The sequence below is a fragment of the Podarcis erhardii genome (assembly GCF_964252035.2).
Source record: "Podarcis erhardii genome assembly, chromosome: 3".
Taxonomy (NCBI): domain Eukaryota; kingdom Metazoa; phylum Chordata; class Lepidosauria; order Squamata; family Lacertidae; genus Podarcis; species Podarcis erhardii.
Window position 1 is genome coordinate 26,973,800 of NC_138507.1, and position 20,699 is coordinate 26,994,498.

The 20,699-nt window shown below is 43.4% G+C and overlaps 1 protein-coding gene and 1 long non-coding RNA gene across 7 annotated transcripts; one reads left to right on the forward strand and one right to left on the reverse strand.

Moving 5' to 3' along the window:
• Positions 1-8,397: 8,397 nt before the first annotated feature.
• Positions 8,398-9,862, forward strand: LOC309339434. The gene is made up of 2 exons (XR_014155345.1): positions 8,398-9,150; positions 9,491-9,862. It is a non-coding gene; the product is annotated as an uncharacterized lncRNA (long non-coding RNA).
• Positions 9,863-9,988: 126 nt separating this feature from the next.
• RNASEH1 (ribonuclease H1) lies at positions 9,989-20,369 on the reverse strand. Of its 6 annotated transcripts, none has more exons than XM_081857336.1 (10): positions 20,269-20,369; positions 19,170-19,250; positions 17,808-17,929; positions 16,955-17,023; positions 15,722-15,901; positions 14,005-14,104; positions 12,514-12,568; positions 12,003-12,087; positions 10,903-11,027; positions 9,989-10,408 (listed from the first exon to the last, which is right to left on the reverse strand). In XM_081857336.1, the coding sequence occupies exons 2-10, from the start codon at positions 19,217-19,219 to the stop codon at positions 10,322-10,324; spliced, it is 873 nt and encodes a 290-aa protein (XP_081713462.1). In that variant the 5' UTR covers positions 19,220-19,250; positions 20,269-20,369; the 3' UTR covers positions 9,989-10,321. The 6 variants fall into 6 exon arrangements, with proteins under 6 accessions (XP_081713462.1, XP_081713463.1, XP_081713458.1 ...); XM_081857337.1 differs by having other exon boundaries at positions 20,273-20,352; XM_081857332.1 differs by lacking the exon at positions 20,269-20,369 and having other exon boundaries at positions 19,170-19,489.
• Positions 20,370-20,699: the final 330 nt, after the last annotated feature.

The following is a 20,699-nucleotide window of genomic DNA, read 5'->3' on the forward strand; positions in this document are numbered from 1 at the left end:
ACTTGAACCGTCTGTAACCCGAGGTACCACTGTACTGTCTACACTGATTGGCAGAAGCTCTCCAGACAGGGCATGTTCCCAGCCCTACCAGGAACTGAACCTGGGATCCTCTGCATACCACAGAGATGCTCTTATCATTGAACTGTTGCTTTTGGTGGGTGATTTCAGTTGATAGTCAAGACCTTAGCAGAATTGGATGACTGCAATCAACAGTAGTCTCTGCATGGTCCAGACAGTCACGACACCCTCTACTGAAATAACTGGCACAGTGTTGGATAATACCCTGCCTTTTAATAAGATTGCATTATGCCATGCCACTGTCTTATGGGACATTTTTGGGAGAAGAAAGGGCCAAGGAGTAAACCCTACACCAATACGGAGTGGAGTCCCTAAGACGGTTGGATGATTCCTTTTACTCCTCCTTCCGGCAACTCCTGCAGCCAAGCTCGTGCCAGACGTATTGTTCTGCTTTTCCTTGGATCACATCAGCGAAGCCAAGAAGGGGGACTTGTTGTTTGGGCAGCACTGCCCAGGCTTGCATCCCAGAAAGGTCATTTCGGTGCTGCTAACACAGCAAAACAATGTGGGAGGCAGCAGTCACAAGTAAACCCAGGGCATAGTCAAACTCCAGTCCTCCAGATGTTTGGGACTACAATTCCCATCATCCCTAGCTAACAGGACCAGTGGTCAGGGATGATGGGAATTGTAGTCCCAAACATCTGGAGGACTGGAGTTTGACTATGCCTGGGTTAACCGGTTTCTGCAGCCACAGCAGGTGCTGTGATTCTCCAGTGGTTGGACTTCACCCCCAGAGGCACACGCCATTGTTCCTCAAGACAGACGGATGCCAACAATTGTGCAGTGATTTCTGCCAAAGCAATAACAGCGATTGCAACTCAGTTTTTATTGTAACCATTCTTGGCTATCCTTGCAGTGCCGGCAAATTATACATTGCAGTTTATGAATATGATTTCTATTTCCCCCCTCCCTCCCCGGGAATAGAGTTGAGAGATGACCTAACCTGGGTCCGCAAAAATAATCTCTCAAAGGACCTATTGATGGCATTTTACCATTGTACTGTTGAGAGTGTATTAACTTATGGTCTGTGTTTGTGGTTTGGGAGCTGCACGGTGTGGGGAAAAACAATGCTGTCCAGGGCTGTAAAGACTGTGGAGAGAATAATTGGGTGCACTCTTCCCATCTTGGATCAAATCTATGCTTCCAGGTGTCATAAGAAAGCTGCAGAGATAGTGCAGGATAGTGCGCACCCTGGAAATGATCTCTTTCAGCTTCTGCCTTCTGGAAGAAGGTACAGGGTTATAAAGACTAGGACGAGCTGCCTGAGAAAGTTTCTATTCAAATGTGATTTTGGTTTTAAACGCAGCACAAGGTAGTCTCTATGGGAGTATATTGTATTTTAAAATGAGGTATCAGAGTTTTTAGGGGGCTAACCAGGCTGGGATAGCTGGGATAGCAGGCTTGTTGGCTTTTGAATGTCTGATGTAGATTTTTCCTATTTCATTGTTCTGTATGGGACAATGACAATAAAGATTATCGCATCGTATCATAGTCATTACTGTGTTCTGGGAGTGGGTACACAAACACAATCCCCCACTACCACAGATTATGTAGTCAAGTTTCCTGCATTGGGAGATTGCAGGGGGTCAGTACACCTGGAGTGCAGTAGACAAGCCTCACCTGTGGTTCCCACGCCAGGTAAGTGTTTGTGTTTGTGTGTGTGTTTATTTTGTTAACTGAAATGTCTACAAGTGGAACTTTCATGAAGTGTACTAAGGTGTTATGCAACATACACAAATTTTAATAGAATCAGTAAAAGTATCTCAAAAAGCATAATAAAAAGCATCAGTTAAACAGTAGGTACAGGTGGGTTAGAGAGAAATTCACACTGCGAAAGCCCACCTAAACAGTTACCATTTTCAGAAGACATCTAAAAGAACGTCGGGATGGTTCCTACCAAACCTCTACTAGTTCAGCAGGAAGTAAGTCTCACTTTATTCAGTGGTTCTTAGTTCCAAGTAAGCGTGCATCAGAATGATTCCTCCCACCGAAACACACACACACACACAAAACACTGTGGACTAAGCCTTGCAACCTGTAACATTACAGGCTTTTAGCATGAAGCTAGAAGGCAAGAGCAAAGCTGGAGAGAGACTGGCCTTGCATTTCTGATGCCAGAAGGCAAAGATCAGGTATTACAGCTTCACTGCAGGGCATGTGTGTGCGTGTGTGGCTTATGCCTTTGATTCGGCTGCCACATAGGCAATCCAAGTGGAAAGCTGTCATCATATTGGGCCTGCTTGCACAGAAGAAAAGTCGGGTAGCGTTATTGCCTTTCATCTGGCAGGAGAGAAATAGGGCAGGTTGCCAGTCTGCGCAGGACCCCAAGAATTTATTACGCTCAAGGCTCAATCTATATACACACACATCTCCTTGAACATTAAATTCCAGACGGACATTGCTCACAGCAGGAGCCTAAGGAAACACCAAATGTTGCATCTCGGTGTTGTTGTCGGGGTTTTCCTCCCCTTTCCCTTTTCTCAATTATTTTTAATTCAGCTCCCCTCTCGTTTGCGGATTTCCAAGCATATGCCAAGCACAGCTTGCCACACATCAAATGATTTTTATTTTGCTGGTGTATCCAAAACTGACACAGGGCAGGATCAGAAGCGATCAGCAGGAGTGGGGGTGTTTTTTTTCCTTGTAAAACCCCCTCCCCCAAAAACCTGCCTGCTCCCACGGATGCCTGGAGGCCTGCATTTTCTCCAGCTCCCCGGACTGCTAGAAACGCGCCACGCGAAACACTCTGGCAAATCAATTCTGAGTCAGATGCTTCTCACAATGCTCCCCTCGGTCCCTCTAGGCAAAACTGAAGGTATTTCTTCTAAGCTAAGCAGGCCAGAAGGCTGTCTGAAAAAGACAGATAGGCAGAGAGAAAATGAGCTCTAAAGGTGCAAGTAATGGAGGGCTTTCTTAAATCTCTCGGCTCAAGCTAGAAGGCTGGTCAGGGGGAGCTGAGAAACAACAGTCAGCAGTAGGCCATCTTGAGTTCTTGTTTTCAGGTCTCAGAGCTCAGGTGAAGAAAGTTAAATACTGCAGTGGTAATCTTTTTCTTTTCTTTTCCTGGGCTAACGTTCTTTGAAACTATTGCTGGAGCGCTGAGCTTTTTGGGAAAACAAGGGAGCCTTAATAAAGGTAAAGGGACCCCTGACCATTAGGTCCAGTCATGACCGACTCTGGGGTTGCAGCGCTCATCTCGCTTTATTGGCCGAGGGAGCCGGCATACAGCTTCCGGGTCATGTGGCCCGCATGACTAAGCCGCTTTGGGCGAACCAGAGCAGTGCACGGAAATGCCATTTACCTTCCCACCGAAGGTATCTACTTGCCACCTATTTATCTACTTGCACTTTGACGTGCTTTCAAACTGCTAGGTTGGCAGGAGTAGGGACCGAGCAACGGGAGCTCACCCCATCACGGGGATTCGAACCGCCGACCTTCTGATTGGCAAGTCCTAGGCTCTGTGGTTTAACCCACAGCACCACCCATGTCCCAAGGGAGCCTTATGGCACTTAAAAAAAACTATGGGTGTGATGCACGTAATGAGCCTCATCAGCAGAAGTCCTGCACAAGGACTTCCGCTTGAGCAACAGGGCTTTGCCCCCTCTTCCCTTGTGCATCCCCCAAAATTGAGCAGGGTGCAAGGAGGGATAATCCTGAACAGCAAATGGAAATGCTTGTGCAGATGGAACAATTAGAAGCGCGCAACATTTGATTACCTCCCTAAGAAATTGTGGCATAAGCCAGCGGGTAACGAACATGTTGCCTGGCAGCTATTGTGACATTTCTTATCCCCGTCCTCTGGCCATGCTACCTGATGGCAGATGTAGTCCCATGGCATCTGGAGGGACTGAGGCTCCCTATAAGCTTTTGTGGACCAGAGTCTGCCTCATCAGATGACGGCAAGCGCACGCAGACACACTCATTGTGTTCAGTGAAGCTTTTACCCAAATAAATAGGCATTGAGTTACAGTGAAGTCCTTATTTTATTCAGCATTTTCAGTTACAATGCAGATTTCATCCCTCAGTGGTAACTTTGCAAGAGAGAGCATGGGAAAAATTGCAACCCATTTCCAAAAGATCTTCCACTTTTAAAAATGTTATTTAATAGATGTTTCATGTTCCTTTCAGATATATGTGAACCAAATCCTGTATTATAATACTGTTCCTTGCCTGCCTTTTCCACATGTAAATCTACCATGTGACTAGTGCCTTTTAAATAGCTAGCTATAGTGGCCAAGTTCACATGTTTATCATAAGCTAGGCTTAATAAACCGCAATGTGAATTGGCAGCATGCTGGTGAGCGAAGCCCATTTACATCTCCCTTCATGTGATTGAGTAAACAAACCAGGAATCACTTCTCGTGATGTCCAATCTGGGATTTTGTTGCTCCCCAAAACATCAGGATTTGTAAGCCAACAACCTCTGTTTAAAAGCTGTCCCCCCCCCCCCCAATCCTGCCTTGTTTGGATGCAACAAACCAGAATTTCAGGTTTGGACATTAAGCAAAGTTCTTCACTCTAACTAGTTGCATGAACTAACTACAGCTCCCATCATCCTTAACCATTTGTTCTGCTTCCTGGGGCAGTTGTAGTTCAGCAAAATCTGGAGAAGCAAAGGTTCTCCACATCTAACATTGTTGGCTGACATCCGATAGGTCACATCTAACGTTGTGGTTAATTAAACCAGGATTCATGGCTTGTTGCGTGTGAAAATACCCATTAAGTACACAGGCTTCAATTCAGAGTTTGCTCCTGCTGACAAAAAAGAAAGGAGGCAGCTTTCACCAATTTCTCCTTCCCTTGCAGCCCCTTTGGAAATCTGTTCTGTAAAGTTGAACGACCCTCCAGAATATTGCAGCAGGCTGGAGGGAAATATTATATTAAGAGCTGTTTTCTTCTTCTACCAGCAGGATTCTCTACTAGAACTAAGGCATGGATAGGCAAACTAAGGCCCAGGGGCCAGATCCGGCCCAATCGCCTTCTAAATCCGGCCCGTGGATGGTCCGGGAAGCAGCGTGTTTTTACATGAATAGAATTTGTGCTTTTATTTAAAATGCATCTCTGGGTTATTTGTGGGGCATAGGAATTAATTCTTCCTTTTTTCAAGAGTCTGCCCCCCCCCCCACAAGGTGAGGGACAGTGGACCAGCCCCCTGCTGAAAAAGTTTGCTGACCCCTGATCTAAGGCCAGTGGCGTAGCGTGGGTTGTCAGCACCCGGGGCAAGGCAAGTAATTAGCGCCCCTTAACCCGTGGATTTGCGCCCCCTAACCCTACCCCTAACCCTAACCCCCAGATGTTGCGGCCGGCCCCCCCTGCACCCCCCACGCTACGCCACTGTCTAAGGCCTTCCATGAATGAAAAGAGTCTTTCCATTTGCAGAAGACACACTTACAACCAAAGCCTTAATATTTAGAAGATGTGTCATGTGGATGTTTGCAACTAGTGACATACTAGCATGACGAAAGGCCACAAGCCTCCTGGAAGATGGAATTTCCCCTCAAATCTCTCTGGGAGAAAAACTTAATTGTTTGAGAAAATAAAAGCTGATGAATGCATAGGCAGCCTTATCTCTACTAATGCACACACAGAAAAATCTATTTTATTGCGTATTTTAATTATGTGTGGCCATGTTTTTATAACTGGTTTTATATTTGTGTACTGCTTGGAAGTCATTGTGGCAAGTAAGTAAGTAAACATGAAGGCTATAAACACATTTTTTAGATAGAGTCAAATATACAAGACAAGACAATCGGGAAGCTTGAGGTGCTCTTTTATTTATCACCCACCCTGATTACATACATCCTGATTTTACGCACATGTACTTGGAAGCACATGTACTTTGGGACGCAGGTGGTGCTGTGGGTTAAATCACAGAGCCTTGGACTTGCCGATCAGAAGGTCGGCAGTTCGAATCCCCACGATGGGGTGAGCTCCCGTTGCTCGGTTCCAGCTCCTGCCAACCTAGCAGTTTGAAAGCACAAAGTGCAAGTAGATAAATAGGTACCACTCCGGCGGGAAGGTAAACGGCGTTTCCTTGTGCTGCTCTGGTTCGCCAGAAGCGGCTTAGTCATGCTGGCCACATGACCCGGAAGCTGTCTGCAGACAAACGCCGGCTCCCTCGGCCAATAAAGTGAGAGGAGCACCGCAACCCCAGAGTCGGTCACGACTGGACCTAATGGTCAGGGGTCCCTTTACCTTACTTGGAAGCAAGACCCAGCCTGTTCACTGCGGTAACATGCACAGGACTACAGCCTCAGATCTTGACCAAGGCTGCGATCCTAACCACTGCAATCTGGGAATAAGCTCCATTGAATTCAGTAGGACATCTGAGTAGACATGGTTACGATTGCAGGACAACCTCTAGACTTTGTAGCCGTTCTCTATGGTGTATATCAGGCATAGGCAACCTTCATCCCTCCAGATGTTTGGGGACTACAACTCCCATCATCCCTAGCTAGCAGGGCCAGTGGTCAGGGATGATGGAAGCTGTAGTCCCAAAACATCAGGAGGGCCCAGTTTGCCTATGCCTGGCATATATCCAACCTTTCCTCCCTTGTTCAGATCCATTTCTAATTTGAAGCCATCTTTTGCACTACCTGCAGCGATTGTAAAATAGCCTTAAACCAGGGAGGCTGCACTAATGGGCCATAAACAATGAGAGCAAGCTGCAGAGAACTCCAGCCACTTCTATAGGAAGTGCCTGCCTTTTAGATGTTGGGTTGAGCCACATTTCTGCCTTGACTGCATTACATTCTATGGGGCAAGTCAAAATACAATACTGTGCCCCTTAAGCCTGTGTGACATTAGCTGGAACATAGAAGCTGGTGACTAAAACTGGCGAAACATCTCCTTCCTTCTGCCTGTAGATGTTTGGTTGGCACGAATCATTCCTGGCCACTTAGACATCTAAAAACAAACAGGCCTTTGCAACATCAGTTTCTTTTTATCAGCCAGTATTTCTTATCGACATTTGCAATTTCTATCCTCCATTTTTATGGTAGTGTCGTCTAATTATTTTAAGAAAAAGAAATTAAAGTGTATCAGAAATAGGAAAAAAACCAAACTTTGTGGGTTGTTTCTTGCTTTGCAACACCCAAATAAAAGAACCTTGTAAATATGCAGAAATTAGACCACTACGATCTATTTTGAACAAAAAGCAAAAATCATAGTTATAATGTGGTCTCAGAGGAGATCAGAATTGAGAAAGGAACCAGGCAAGGGTGCCCGCTTTCCCCTCTGCTATTTATTTCTGTTCTGGAGGTTTTGTTAAACATGTTGAGGAAAGAGGAGGAGGTTAAAGGCATTGTAGTAGGATCCAAGCAATATAAATTAAAAGCCTTTGCTGATGATTTGGTTTTAATATTACAAGATCCAGAAACCAGTGCAGTGAAAGCACTGGAGCTGATTCAAGAGTTTGGGCAGGTAGCAGGATTTAAATTAAACAAGAGCAAAACCAAAGTTTTAGAAAAAAAGTTAGATAATGAGGAAAGAAAAAACCTTTTTGAAAGGACAGGCCTTGTTTCGGTGAAAAAAGTTAAATATTTGGGTGTGAATTTATCGGTAAAGAATTTGAATCTTTACAAAGATAACTATGAAAAATTATGGAATGAAATTAAGAGAGATCTTGAGGTTTGGTCAAATCTAAAACTCTCGTTGATGGGCCGAATATCGGTGGTTAAGATGAATGTATTGCCAAAGATGTTCTTATTTCAAGTTTTACCAATCATCGATAATGTCAAATGTTTTAAAGAATGGCAGAAGGTATTGTCTAAATTTATCTGGCAGGGGGGAAAACCTAGAATTAAATATAAATTACTTACAGATATAAAAGAAAGAGGGGGCTTTTCCCTGCCAGATTTGAAGATATATTTTGAAGCTGCTGCATTCTGCTGGATCAAGGATTGGATTCAATTAGAGAATGATGATGTGTTAGACTTGGAGGGACTCAATCGATTTGGATGGCATGCATATCTATGGTATGACAAGGTAAAGGCCCACAGGGGTTTTAAGAATCATGTAATTAGAAAGGCATCATACAATGTTTGGACTAGATACAAAGATCTCTTAGTAAGAAAAACACCAAAATGGATTTCACCAATGGAAGCACAGGCCCCCCAAAAAGTTAAATATGGAAAACAAATGGTTGAGGTATTCAGATTTGTTGTTAGAGAATCAGGAAGGTTTTAAATTAAAACCATTTGAACAAATTAAAGATAAAGTGAATTGGTTGCAATATTATCAAATTAACGAATTATATAAGATGGACAAGAGAAATGGTTTTGCAACAGAAAAAAACAAATTGGAAACGGAGTTGTTAGATACTGATGATAAGAATATGTCTAAAATGTAGTTTGTTGTTGGAGTGGCATAGAAAGGATGAACAAGTTAAATCGGTCATGATTGATTGGGCAAGGGATGTGGGACATAATATAATGATGGAGGACTGGGAGAGGCTATGGAGGAAAGGGGTTAAGTTCACTGCATGTACGATGTTAAAGGAAAATATTATGAAGATTATGTATAGATGCATAGATGAAGTCGTCCACGAATCACAGTGCTTCTCGTGGTTCCAGGTTTCTTGATGACAATACAACATCTCCTCCTCCTGGTAAAATAAGCAATAACCTCAGCAGACGGGGAGAAGCTCTAGGAGGGAGAAGAGTAGCGGAATAAAACATCTGCTGTGTATTCTGAGCCATCACCTCCCAGGGAGATTGGCAAATGACTTCTGCCTTGCCAGTTCAAGGAGAGACAGATCAACAGCACCATGCTCTCTGATGGATGAAGGGGAATTATGAAGAGAGGACTGGTCAGGAGAGGTCATTAATAATCTCAGAGAACCATGAAAACTGTCAAAGTCAAATTGCAGGGTGGAAAAAAATCAAGACTTGGAATGCATTTCTCTGCACTATTATTGTCGATCCATTTGGAGAGGCACAGAGCTAAATAAGCAATGGCCACAATACAGTTGCTGGGATCCAGTTGGTGCCCTTGAATTTCCTGGGGGGCTTTTAAACCAGCAGCGGTCTGCTAACTCTAGAAGGCTATTTATTTACCATCCCCAATACAGTGGTGCCCCGCAAGACGAACGCCTCGCAAGACGGAAAACCAGCTAGACGAAAGGGTTTTCCGTTTTGGAGGCGCTTCGCTAAACGAATTTCTCTATGGGGTTGCTTCGCAAGACGAAAAAATCTTGCAAGTTCCCGCGGTTTTTTTTCGCTTTTTTCCCCTTTCCTAAGCCGCTAATCAGCTGTTCCGCTGATAAGCCGCCTCTCAGCTGATCGCTAAAAGCCGCTAGACCGCTAATAGCGCTAATCCGCTAATGGGCTTGCTTTGCAAGACGAAAAAACCGCTAGACGAAGAGAATCGCGGAACGGATTAATTTCGTCTTGCGAGGCACCACTGTACCCAGTTTGTGCTGGATAGTAACCCGTGAGCAACTTTTCCATGGCCATAAGGAACTGGGGAGGGGGGGGAATCACCCCATCCTCTGTTGGCATAGGTCAAAATGTGACACCCCCCCAGGCCTTTCTTATCAGGCCCTTGGGACTCTCTCTGTATGGCATACACCACCAACCCTACTTTACCCTCTGTGACTGGAGTGTATCTCTGAACTCCAACAATGCCTCTGGGTTGCCTGGTGGACTCTGTGCAGAAACAACTACCTATCTTAAAAAGTCAGAAATGTAGATTTGCTGCTCTTCCCATTTTTGCTTCTGGCCCCACCCACCAACAACTTGGTTAATAACAGGCTCCCCGCATGTGGATTAAAGTATGAATTGGAGCAGTTTTTTGGGCTGATTTGAGTATACTGTCTTGAGTTTGCTACTGATGTGTATTTGGCACATGCTGTTGTAATCTATGATTTTGGTGTTTGTTGTTATTATCTATTGCAGTTGAGATGCCAAGATGAAAAACAAAAACTTTTATTATAATTTTTTATATAAAACACAACTCTTGAATGTACATGTACTGTGAAAGAAATGACAAGCTCTGGCAACGCCTTACGTAAAATTCTGTGGTGTCGTAACTCTTCATAACCAGAATGCATCAAACAAGCATTTTGTTCAAGTATCTCTTGCCGTCTTTCGAATAATCCTAAGTATCCAAACCTGAGGCTTCTCAGTATCAAGAAATTGGATACGAGTCAGTAAAATTCACATTTATCCATCACAATCGCAGCCTGTTAAGTCAGAAATGTTGTTACTCTGCCCCCAAAGTCAATGGATATTTCTAACACATTCTAGGACGAGGACTTTCCAGCTCCTTTTTTTGCTAGTCGATCAGCCGCTTCATTTCCAGCAAAGCCAGAATGACCTGGAACGTGTTTCTGTTAACAGTAAATTGAACCAGTTACTACAACTGTACAATCATCTTCATTTTATGACTATCTCCCCACCCTCCACATCTCACGAGGCAGCTTTCAGTTCAAAGTGCCAAAAATGACTCTTTAAAAATGCCAATACTCAATTCTTGTTTTTATCAAAAGCTAGGGAATAGACATGCAAATAGTTTGCTACTGTTAAGGCAGTGTGTTGGTAAGACATTTTTTCCAGCCCCCCCCCACTCGCAAAGAGTTAGAAAGTAACATTGTATTTTAATTTCCCCCAAAAAAACTGGTGAAGAAAAATACACGGGTCAGAATAAAATGCTGTTTTCTGATTCAAAACATAACAAAACACAGGCCTTCCCCTGGACTAGTACCAAACACTTGCACATTTCCATTACTAAACAGAATTACTTGCATTATTTTGTTAACATTCATTTTTAATAGTATGCACTTGATATTGATGAAGTCTTGCCTTTTCAAACCTCCTAACTTACCCACTGGATATCCATGCCTTCCGAAAGATTAGCAAGCCTTTCAAAGTCCTCTCTGTTTGTTACATCTGTTCCTTTGTATGTTTTCCAGTCATTCTTCTTCCAGTTTTTAACCCAGCTTGTCATACCTATGTAAGAACAAGATGCATCTGTTGAATCGTGACTTTTTAAAAGGACTGCTGAAACTGTCCTCGGATTCTACCGCACATCTGCAAAATGCCATCCAGTTGTGCTGTTCAAAGAAATGCACATGGTGGCGAATCCAAGCTTGGGTCTAAGCAGGCACTGAAAGTTTGCTGTAATAAATTTGCAGCCCATTGTAAGTCATGCATATTCAATTTGACTTTGGGACCACCCATTTTGAGCACCGGTCTTGCCTGCCATAAGTTTGTGGACAGGGACAGGGACCCACTTCAAGCGTAGATAGCGGGTAACATCTGCAGATGTTCAGGTCTCTCTCGAAATAAAAAGTTAAAACCAGATGTGGATTCTACTGTTACCAACCCACTTCTAACCTTTGCTTTTGAGAAGGAAGTCACCTTCTGGGTACATATGGGTATTTATTTATCAGCTGCCAATATGAGTTTTAAACATAGGAAATGGCAGTCCCTAGCTTAGGAACAAATGCTTTAAGTTGACAGAAGATAAATCCAGAAAGGCAACGTTGGCTGGTAAATCTTGGGACTGGGGGGAAAAGAAACAGTATTTGGAGAACAGCCTCCTTTGGCCACAATTCTATTATTAAGTATTCTCCGGAGAGCAGCATTTGTTAGCTTTCAATGCAAACCCTTCCCAAGCCACTAGCTTTTAATAGAAAAACACCCAACACTCATTCACATGCCTGCTTACCACTAGGATCTGCTTAAACATCAAAAGCAAACATTCATTATATATTACATGCTAAATTCCTAGGTCTTGATCATTGGAAAGTTATTTATTTCTAGCCCACCTTTTCCTCAACGGTCTCCCAGAAAGGTGCTGGAAGCATCTGGTAAATAATCAAAATACCAAGTCCCATGCCCTGCACAAACTTATTTTCCTTTCAGAAGGCCATTTCACATGCTTTTTGCCTTATTACTTATTCCCAATACACAATGACTTACCTTCGATGGTGAACTTGCTGTCAGTATAGATTGCCAGTTTATTGATATTTTGACTCTTGGCTTGCTCTATTGCTTTGCAAGCTGCCTACAGAAAACATTTAAAATATACAACTCAGCAGAAAGGAAGTTGAACCATCAATACTGATGCCAAGTTTCAAAACTGTAACACAAAAGCAATGTAATCCAATTCTAGCACTGTTCGTCCAGAAGTTGATGCAAATTATGTTAAAGACAATTGGGGAGGGGGGGAGCCATGGCCAATTACTTAACTAGGTTTTACGAATTTTCATAATAGCTACATAATTGTTCTGCGTCACTAGCCTATCAATCATGCAATCTCTTGTTAGGATTTATGAGATAACTTTTTAAATTGTTCTTTCAATTTCTCCAAACTACGCTCTCTCTCTATATATATCCATGCAGTTCCCCCCTTGAAACAGACGTACATTTCCATTAAAACTAAAAGGCTCAAGCACTCAATTGTGCCAATTCTGTGTTCCATTTAACTTACATGTATTTCAGCCCTTTGATTAGTCTGCCGCCCAGGAAGTCTTTCACTACTATTTCTGTAGGAGTACAAAATACATACAACATTCAAGTAATTTTTCTCATGCATGAAACATTTCAAGGCTAATAAAGGGATCAAAATATATCTGTGACCTGAAAGACAGTCTGCATGTTTATAAGAATAGGAAAACCAATGTTGTTCTTCCTTCAAACCACAGATTTTCAAATTTAGTGCTACGCCATGTTTGTTTCTACCTGAATTGCTCATATTGGATTAAAAGAAATGCCAGAGGAAGGCTATGGCCCTTCTGTCCCCAACAGCCCCTGCCAAAAACCCATCCAAGGGTTAGGAATCCCTGTTGAGTGAGATGGGCTGAGGAACTATGGCACCGAGGGATGAAGTAGAAAGGCCGAAACTTGGACAGAAGCACCTCCTGGGAATGGAAATCCAATCCTTGCTATTTTAAAGTGTTATGTTTTATGTTATTCAGTCAGGCAGACCTCTTATTGCTCCACTTCGGGAGGAAAGTAGGGAGCCAAGTGGGCCACTGCCAGATCTCACATTTCCCCCAAGAGCAACCAGAAGGTTTGAATGGCTTCTCATGCTTTCAAGGCTGCCAGTGCAAGATGTGATGAGTGGCTAGTGCTCTTGGTTCTGAATGATTTAGAGAAAGCCCCTGGGAAGATGACCATGTATTTTTATTATTTTTTTAGCAGCCACTACTTTCCTTTGGTCCACACATTCGTCAAACAAGCCATTTCCTTCAAATGTGACCAAGGAAAGGACAGGATTGGTAGACAACAAATTGCTCCAACTCTGACCATCCACCTGGACAAATGACAGAGGCCATACTTTCCCTCTACATATCACAAGCCCTGAAGATCTTCAGCTGGATAGGAAGATACATTATATTGAATGCTTTGGAAGCGAATTCTGACAGATGCTCCTGGCATTAATTGCTTCTGCCAGGGACATCTCAGCAGCTATTCTGGACACCACTGTGCTAGCCTCCATAATGTGACTTCCTACCGGTCTGGTTTCTGGACATTTGCTTTGGTGGGCAAGGAGGCAGCCATTTTATCCGTCTGAAAAAGCATGAACTCCTTCAAGACAGAAGAAAAGGGATATGTCAAGACGGCACCATGAGGCTGACTCAGGCTCCTCTTTGTTGCTTAGGAAAGCAGTGGACAGTGGCCATGCACACTTTTTCTTCTTCTTACAGCCTGCAGTCTACAACCAATGAAACTATGCTTGGACTGAATTCACCTGGCTGAGTGGATGGGGCCAGGAACCTGCAACTCTTCACAAGAGCCAGAAGATTGGATCAAGCGGGTCCACCCTCTAGCCAAAGGTTTCTTCTGAAAATAGTATTAGTGGAAGGACAGAAAATACCATGTCCAGATGCAAACAACAATAGGGATCACCGCAAAAAAAAAAAAAAAATATTAGAATGGTTTTTATAGCAAGTTATTGGACCACTCATTTCTTACTTACAAAGGATGATCGGGTCCCCAATAGACACCAGTTCCAGCACGGGCTTTACGGCGCCCATTACTTGAGCAACACCCATCAGTATAAACAACTGCATAATCTCCTAAAAATGCAAATGGGACAATTAATTCAGCAGGAATATTGCCAGCTGGATGGACGTCAAGTATTTTAGTTCTGATATTTAAGAAAGGTGATCAGGACAACCCAACACACTACTGCCAAATTAAAATCTTATTGAGGTTCCCACAAAAATACACACAGGACATATTTTAGAACAATGAGTAAAAAACACACCATACAAACAAGCCATGTCCTGTTCCCAATGCAGACTGGCTTTCAAGGGACATAGCACAACTGAGCCACTTTGTTTTGAATTATTGTATTCAGAAAAAGATAGTGAGCTACCAAAATAGCTGTATGTCACATTAACATTATTGTTATTTATTTGATTTATTCATCACAAGATCTCAGGGAGGTTCACAGAATAAAAAGATTAAAAACACAAGTTTTAAAACATTTGTCTCCCATGGGTCTTTGACTCCATCAAAGAGTTATTTCATCTATTTACCAGGAGATATAAAGTGCTTTGTTATACTAAGGGTCATCATCTACTAGAACCTATTACACAAGTTTGTGAATTATTATATATAGTGCAGAAATCTGCAGTAGCTTAAGCAAAGGATAAATTGGATATAATCAAATATAAAATCCTATGTGGACTATTTAAGAGCTCCACACAGAATGTCTGGTACATTACTTTGAACTGTGAAGTAGCTCTCTCTTCTTTAAATGGAGGCATTCATATATCCCTAATTCAGTACAGTGGTACCTCCGGTTGCGGATGGGATCCATTCCGGAGGTCTGGTCAAATCCCAAGGTTTCCGCAACCTGACGACCACTTCTGCGCATGTGCGCAGGGCGAAACCTGGTAAAAAACTTCCGGGTATGCTGCGCGCACATGCCAAAGCTTACATAACCAGAGGTTCGACTGTACTGGAAAAGTTCTCAAGTGTAAAAATTGTTATCGGTCAATGTGTTAAGACCTGGATTCCAAACTCTGTACAGCCACTAATGGTGCAGTTCAAAACCTGGACTACTCTGGTTTAGTGCTGGGGCCACTGCTGAATCCACAAACTTGCTTCACACAACAGCGGGAGTGGAAGGTCATGGGGGAAGCAAATCACTGCACCAGCAAGTGGGCCCAAAGCAGTCATGTGACAACAGTGGGTGCAACTCAAGGGATCCTGGGCAGGTGAAATCCTTCCCTTGGAATACACGTTCCAGCAATTTCTATTAGCTACCGCTGATATGAAACCCACTAGTGGCACTTCTGCTTGCAGGTCGACAGGGACACCTCCATCTACCCACCCCCCAGCAAAGAGGGCTTGGATTGTGTCATAACTCACTAGGCAGAAGCTAAGTCAATTTCAATAGGAGTGACTTGTGCATTTCCAAGAGTAAGAAGACTGCAAAGCTCTTTTGCGTATTAATTATATATATGCAAAGAACTTCCAATGGGGGAGGGGGAGGGCTAATGGTTTTCTTTTTTCCTCTTGTTTTTCTTAGGTATTTTGGGGTTTGTTATCTTATATTTTTTATGTTGTGAACTGGATAGAAGGGCAGTGTACAAATTTAATAAATAATAACAGCTTAAAAGCTCTATTTAAATTTTTTTAGGAAACGACATTGTTTAGTCACCTGCTACAATAAAGCCACTTACCCATATATGAGAATTCATCTTTGCGTTCTGGAGGTGTGTAAGGTACTTCGGTATATTTTACACGCTTTCTCTCACGTTGGTTCTCTGAGGGCTGTTCATATGGTTTCTTGTATGAACTATAATCTGACCACGATGTTGTCTTCTTACCCTTGAACCTATTATTTCTTGGTCTTTCATAAGCTGCATTATTGAAACCGTAGAAGAAACAAAATGCAAAAAATAAAAAATCACATTTAAAGTATAATATTCATGTTCAAGAACCTTATACACCCACAATCACATAAATGAAGTCCCTCTAAAGTAATTAGAAAATAACTCATGAATTAACTGTGAGCAGGACTGCAGAAAAATGCATAACAACACACAGAGAGAGACACAATAAGGGATATATTACAAGGCTAAAGAGTGAGCAGTGCTAACTTGTAGAAGTATGCTTTCAGCGATTAAATGGAGAGCAGCACAGATCCACACAAAAGATGAGCTCATGGAAATCCACTGGCAATTTCTAGAACTACTTAGCTGTATCTACTACAAAACAATTAGGACACGGTCGTTTTTCCACATATTAGATACACATTACAAGTTGTGAGTGGCTTATGTAGATCTGTATTGCCTACTATACAGATAGGCAACCATTGAGAACTCTTGAACAGTGTGCCAGCTTCTCAAATGTACCATAAAGGAATGCCCTATTTGTGCTCTCGTGATACTCTGGATTCTCAACCAAGTAACACATTTAATGTAACTCTTCCGTTGTTTGGTGTAATGTACCTTGTGTTAAGTTGCTTGGAGACCTTTGAGTACCAAATGACTAACAAGTCTAACAAATTGCCATAATCAAGTAAGTTTTGTATACGAAACCTGGGGAATATTTTCATGAATCTGTAATTTGTCCTGACCTATCTGAAGCACTTGCTTATTTTTATACTCCCAACTCCTTCTATGTCCCTTCTCCAAGCACTCAGTCCATGACATTCAGCCACCAACAAAAATATGTGGAAGCACTGAACCAGTATCCTGGGCGAGAGCAATCCAGCGGTGGCACTGAAACACTGAATCTCTCTTTCTGGCAAATACCACACTGAGCAAGAATGAGAGACAGCCAGGTTGCAGTTTAGTAATGCAAAGCACATTAGAAAAGCTCCATCCAGAATGAAAGCAGAGGGGTGTGCAGCCTGGCGCATTATGCATCTGCTACAGCACTACAAACACCAAGACAAGTATGAGGAGCACCTTCTGTAACAACCGCTGGGTCATTAGGTTGTGATGCATCTGCATGTCCTGAATCCCCTGCCAGTGTGCCTAGTTTAAAGGGAACACATTGTATTATGTGACAAAGCAATTGCCAGTACAAGTTCTTCCTGTGCTAGATGATCTGCATACAAAAGTCACATGAACCAAGCTCCAATGCAACTGTAGGTTTATCGAAACTGCAATTTGATCTTACATGTTTCCTCAAAAATAAGTCCCACTGAGTTCAGCAGGACCCATTCCCAAGGAAGTAAGCAACGGAATGTAGTCTTCATTTCCCAGCTTTCTAAAGTAGCCCACGGGAATGCAACCATCTTCAATAGTTAGTCAAGCAGTACACTATCTAAAAATCTTGAACACTCTCATAAAGCAAAGAAATTATTTTAGTTACAAGGTCTTTCAGGCCCCTTATCTGATGCCTTTCAGATGTTGATGGACTCAAACTTGCATCAGCCCCAGACAGCATGACAGGGATGGTTTGAGTTGTAGTCCAACATCTGGAAAGCCGTATTTTCCCCACCTCTGATCTACTGCAAAATGAGATATGCAAGGGTCTAGACTTTCCCTTCTTTCAGCTGTAACTTCTCATCACTATTAATACAAATCCACCACTTTCACTTAAAACCAAGCCAGATCCTAAATCTTCGGTGGAGCAATTAGCCTACATAAAAAATATCCCAGAACTGAGAACTCAGCCTGTGCCATCTGGAAATACAGCCGACCAGTGACAAGTATATCAAGCTTTCTGTGGGAAGCATTTAGCACACCCACACTAATTACCAGAAGGCTACTCTTAAAATTTTTGCCAAGCACCAAGCCTTTACAGAGTGCTTACCACTTGAATGACAAAATGTACCTGTTGATCCATCATTTACGAAGTCCCAAGCATCTTCCTCTGTTGAAAACTTCTTGAAGCTTGCATATTTATATTTGTCAACTTGCTCTTTACATTCCTCCCTATAAAAATATAAAGCTATTATTTTTTTAAAAAGAAACGTGTTAGCTCCAATGCCACCTACTCTTCATTAAAGCAAATCTAGGGACACAAAGCTTTCCCCTATATCAGCTGAAGGGAAATCCTCACACAATTCTTGGAAGGAAAGTTTCCCATCCTCAAGAATCCACCATAGTTTTAGCCCTTCAAAGGAGAATGGTTGGGGTAGGCTATGCGAGCCGCATTGGGGCCTGGAACGATTACATAAATCTAACCATTTTTTGTTTTCAAAGTAACTTAAATGCAAAGCCCCACGAAACTAAGAGCACTGAACTAGTGTGAGGAATATTTGGGTTAAAATCTGCACATAGTTATGAAGCTTGCATGGAGTCAGACACCTGCTCTCAGTACCACCACCTGACAGGGTTGTTAGGAGAATGGGCTTTTTTTTAATATAAAAAAGGGGGGGGTGAAAGATAATGTTTGCTGCCTTGGGCTCTTTGGTACAGGCTCAGTAGGTAGAGAACAAGACTCTTTTAATCTTAGGGTTGTGGGTTCGAGCCCTGCGTTGGGCAACTATGCAACACAGATATAGGTACAGTCATACCTCGGGGTTGAAGTAGCTTCAAGTTAAGTATTTTTGGGTTGCGCTCTGTGGCGACCCAGAAGTAATGGAGCGCGTTACTTCTGGGTTCCGCCGCTCGCGCATATGCTCAAAATGACGTCATGCGCATAAGCAGCGAAACGCGACCCCCGCAGTTGCGTGCTACGTTTACTTCAGGATGCGAACGGGGCTCCGGAACGGATCCCGTTTGTATTCAGATGTACCACTTTTCCTTTCTCCTGTGATGAGGCTGCATTTTAATATTTAAATGTTTCAATATTTTAATGTTGTATTTTAATCGTGTTTTTAAGTTGTATTCATTCAACTTGTTTTTATTATTGCTTGTTAGCCTCCCTGAGCCCGGCTTTGGCTGGGGAGGGCAGGGTATAAATAAAAATTATTATTATTGCATAAATTTGATTCTCTCTGTACTTTCGACAGATCTGTTATTAATTAATATTATTGAGAGGCAACGCACACACTCTTGTAAAGCAAGAAAAAAATTAATACAATTTTTTTTTACTAAAAAGAGAAAAAAAATCCTGCATGGGGGAGGTGGAGCAATGACCCCCGGGGTCCCTTCCAGACTGGGAGGAATACGAAGCTTTTAGGCCCTAGGGAGAAGAGAGATTGGCCACTCCAGGTGTGGCTCCGCTTACCAGGTGCGATACACGCCGGTCCTCCTGCCCTTCCGCACCGCGTAGAACATGTTGCCGCTCCTGACAGTTCCGGGGCCGCTGCTGGGGAGAAAACAAGGATGAGCGAGTAAGGCCAGGATCCGGCGCAGCATAATAACTGCCGACTTCGCCTCTCCTGACCTCCCAGCTCCCCCCCCCCACCGCCCTCTCTCTGCCCGTCTTCGCTGTTCTCCTGCTCTTCCGCTCTCGGGGCAGCCGCGCAGGCGCATAACTAGCCGCGCTGGAGTTTGAGGGTCAGGCTGAAAACAACAACAAAGGCAGCCGACACTTCCGGATCACAAACGGAAGAGGGGGTGGGCAGACGCAGCAAGTAACCTCCTCCGCCCCTCATATGGCAGCTATTTAAAAGACGGATCGACCGGAAGAGTGGTGCTTTTCGAGTCTATTCTCCCCTAGGGTCCAAGCGAGGAAGTGACGACGCGGAGGAAACCGAACAGTGTTGCGCGCAGGCGCGTTTCCACCGCCGCGGTCTCCGCCTTCTCTCCTCAAACGCCTTGCAAAAAGCAATGGATGGTGAGGAAGGAAATCTCAAAAAGAGAGAAGCCTTAAGAGTGCGCATGCGCTGGCGCCGAAGGCGGGAAAATGAAAAGCGCCGGTGTTAACTCAGTGCACCTTACTTAGAAACAGCCAAATGGGACTGGAGACTTTTTTCACCAACAGCAGCTAATGGCTTTATTCTGCAAACACTTGAAAGCCAAACTTTCTAGTTCCTGGATTTATTGAGCCTCTGATGGACAGTAATTCTACACGTGTTTGCCCAGAAAGTAGTCGAAGTTTACTCCTGGGTCAACTCGGAATATATTATAGCCGTGGCTTAAGTGACGTCACACCAAAGGGCAGCAAGAGCACGATAGAAAAAAGGATATGACTGACTGCATGATTCACCAATCTAACCCACTTCTAAGCGCCACTGCGCTGCAATAGTAGAATAAGGCTGAAATCAGCCACGTGCTAGAAATCTTTGCCGATGGCAGGCTCTGGGCTGCAAACCCAGTGGCTTCACTTCGAACTGAAGCCTCCCTCCACCATTTTCGGCTCATCCACCCATGCATTCGCTCACCTGCCTTATCTCGCAGATCAGGATAGGCGTGAACTTCTCTTCCTGCTAAGGCACACAAAACGAATGGCGCTTCCTGGGCTTCCCTCTCTCCCTAAGGAGAGATCGGGAAAAACCACTGGTGAAACAAAAAAGAGGGGGGAACATGCACCAGGGTCTTTGAACGGTCGACTATACTTCCATGCATTACCCCTTTCACCAACAATGGTGCTTTCTTACTACCGATTTAGCAAATGCTGGAGGGCAAAGAGCTTCTATTGAAAAGAGGAAATGGTTCCTCGTCCCATTCTAAAATGTAAATTTGGAATGAGCATAGGATCTCTTGCAACCAGCAGCAAACTTGCATTTTCCGACCCACCAAATACCCTACCTCATCCTGTTGGTTATTGAGGCTCATGGCGATCATTTTAAATCTCCATTTGAGGCTGCAGTCC

Bases quoted from the DNA above. Each gene is read 5' to 3' on its own strand.
- RNASEH1 (XM_081857332.1), bottom strand. From the start codon at position 19,417: ATGCGCCTGCGCGGCTGCCCCGAGAGCGGAAGAGCAGGAGAACAGCGA. The intron at 15,902-16,954 runs GTGCTCCTCATA...TCAATAATGCAG, and splicing joins CCCAGCGGTTGTTACAGAAG to CTTATGAAAGACCAAGAAAT. The intron at 12,569-14,004 runs GTAAGTAAGAAA...GTACTCCTACAG, and splicing joins TGGGGACCCGATCATCCTTT to AAATAGTAGTGAAAGACTTC.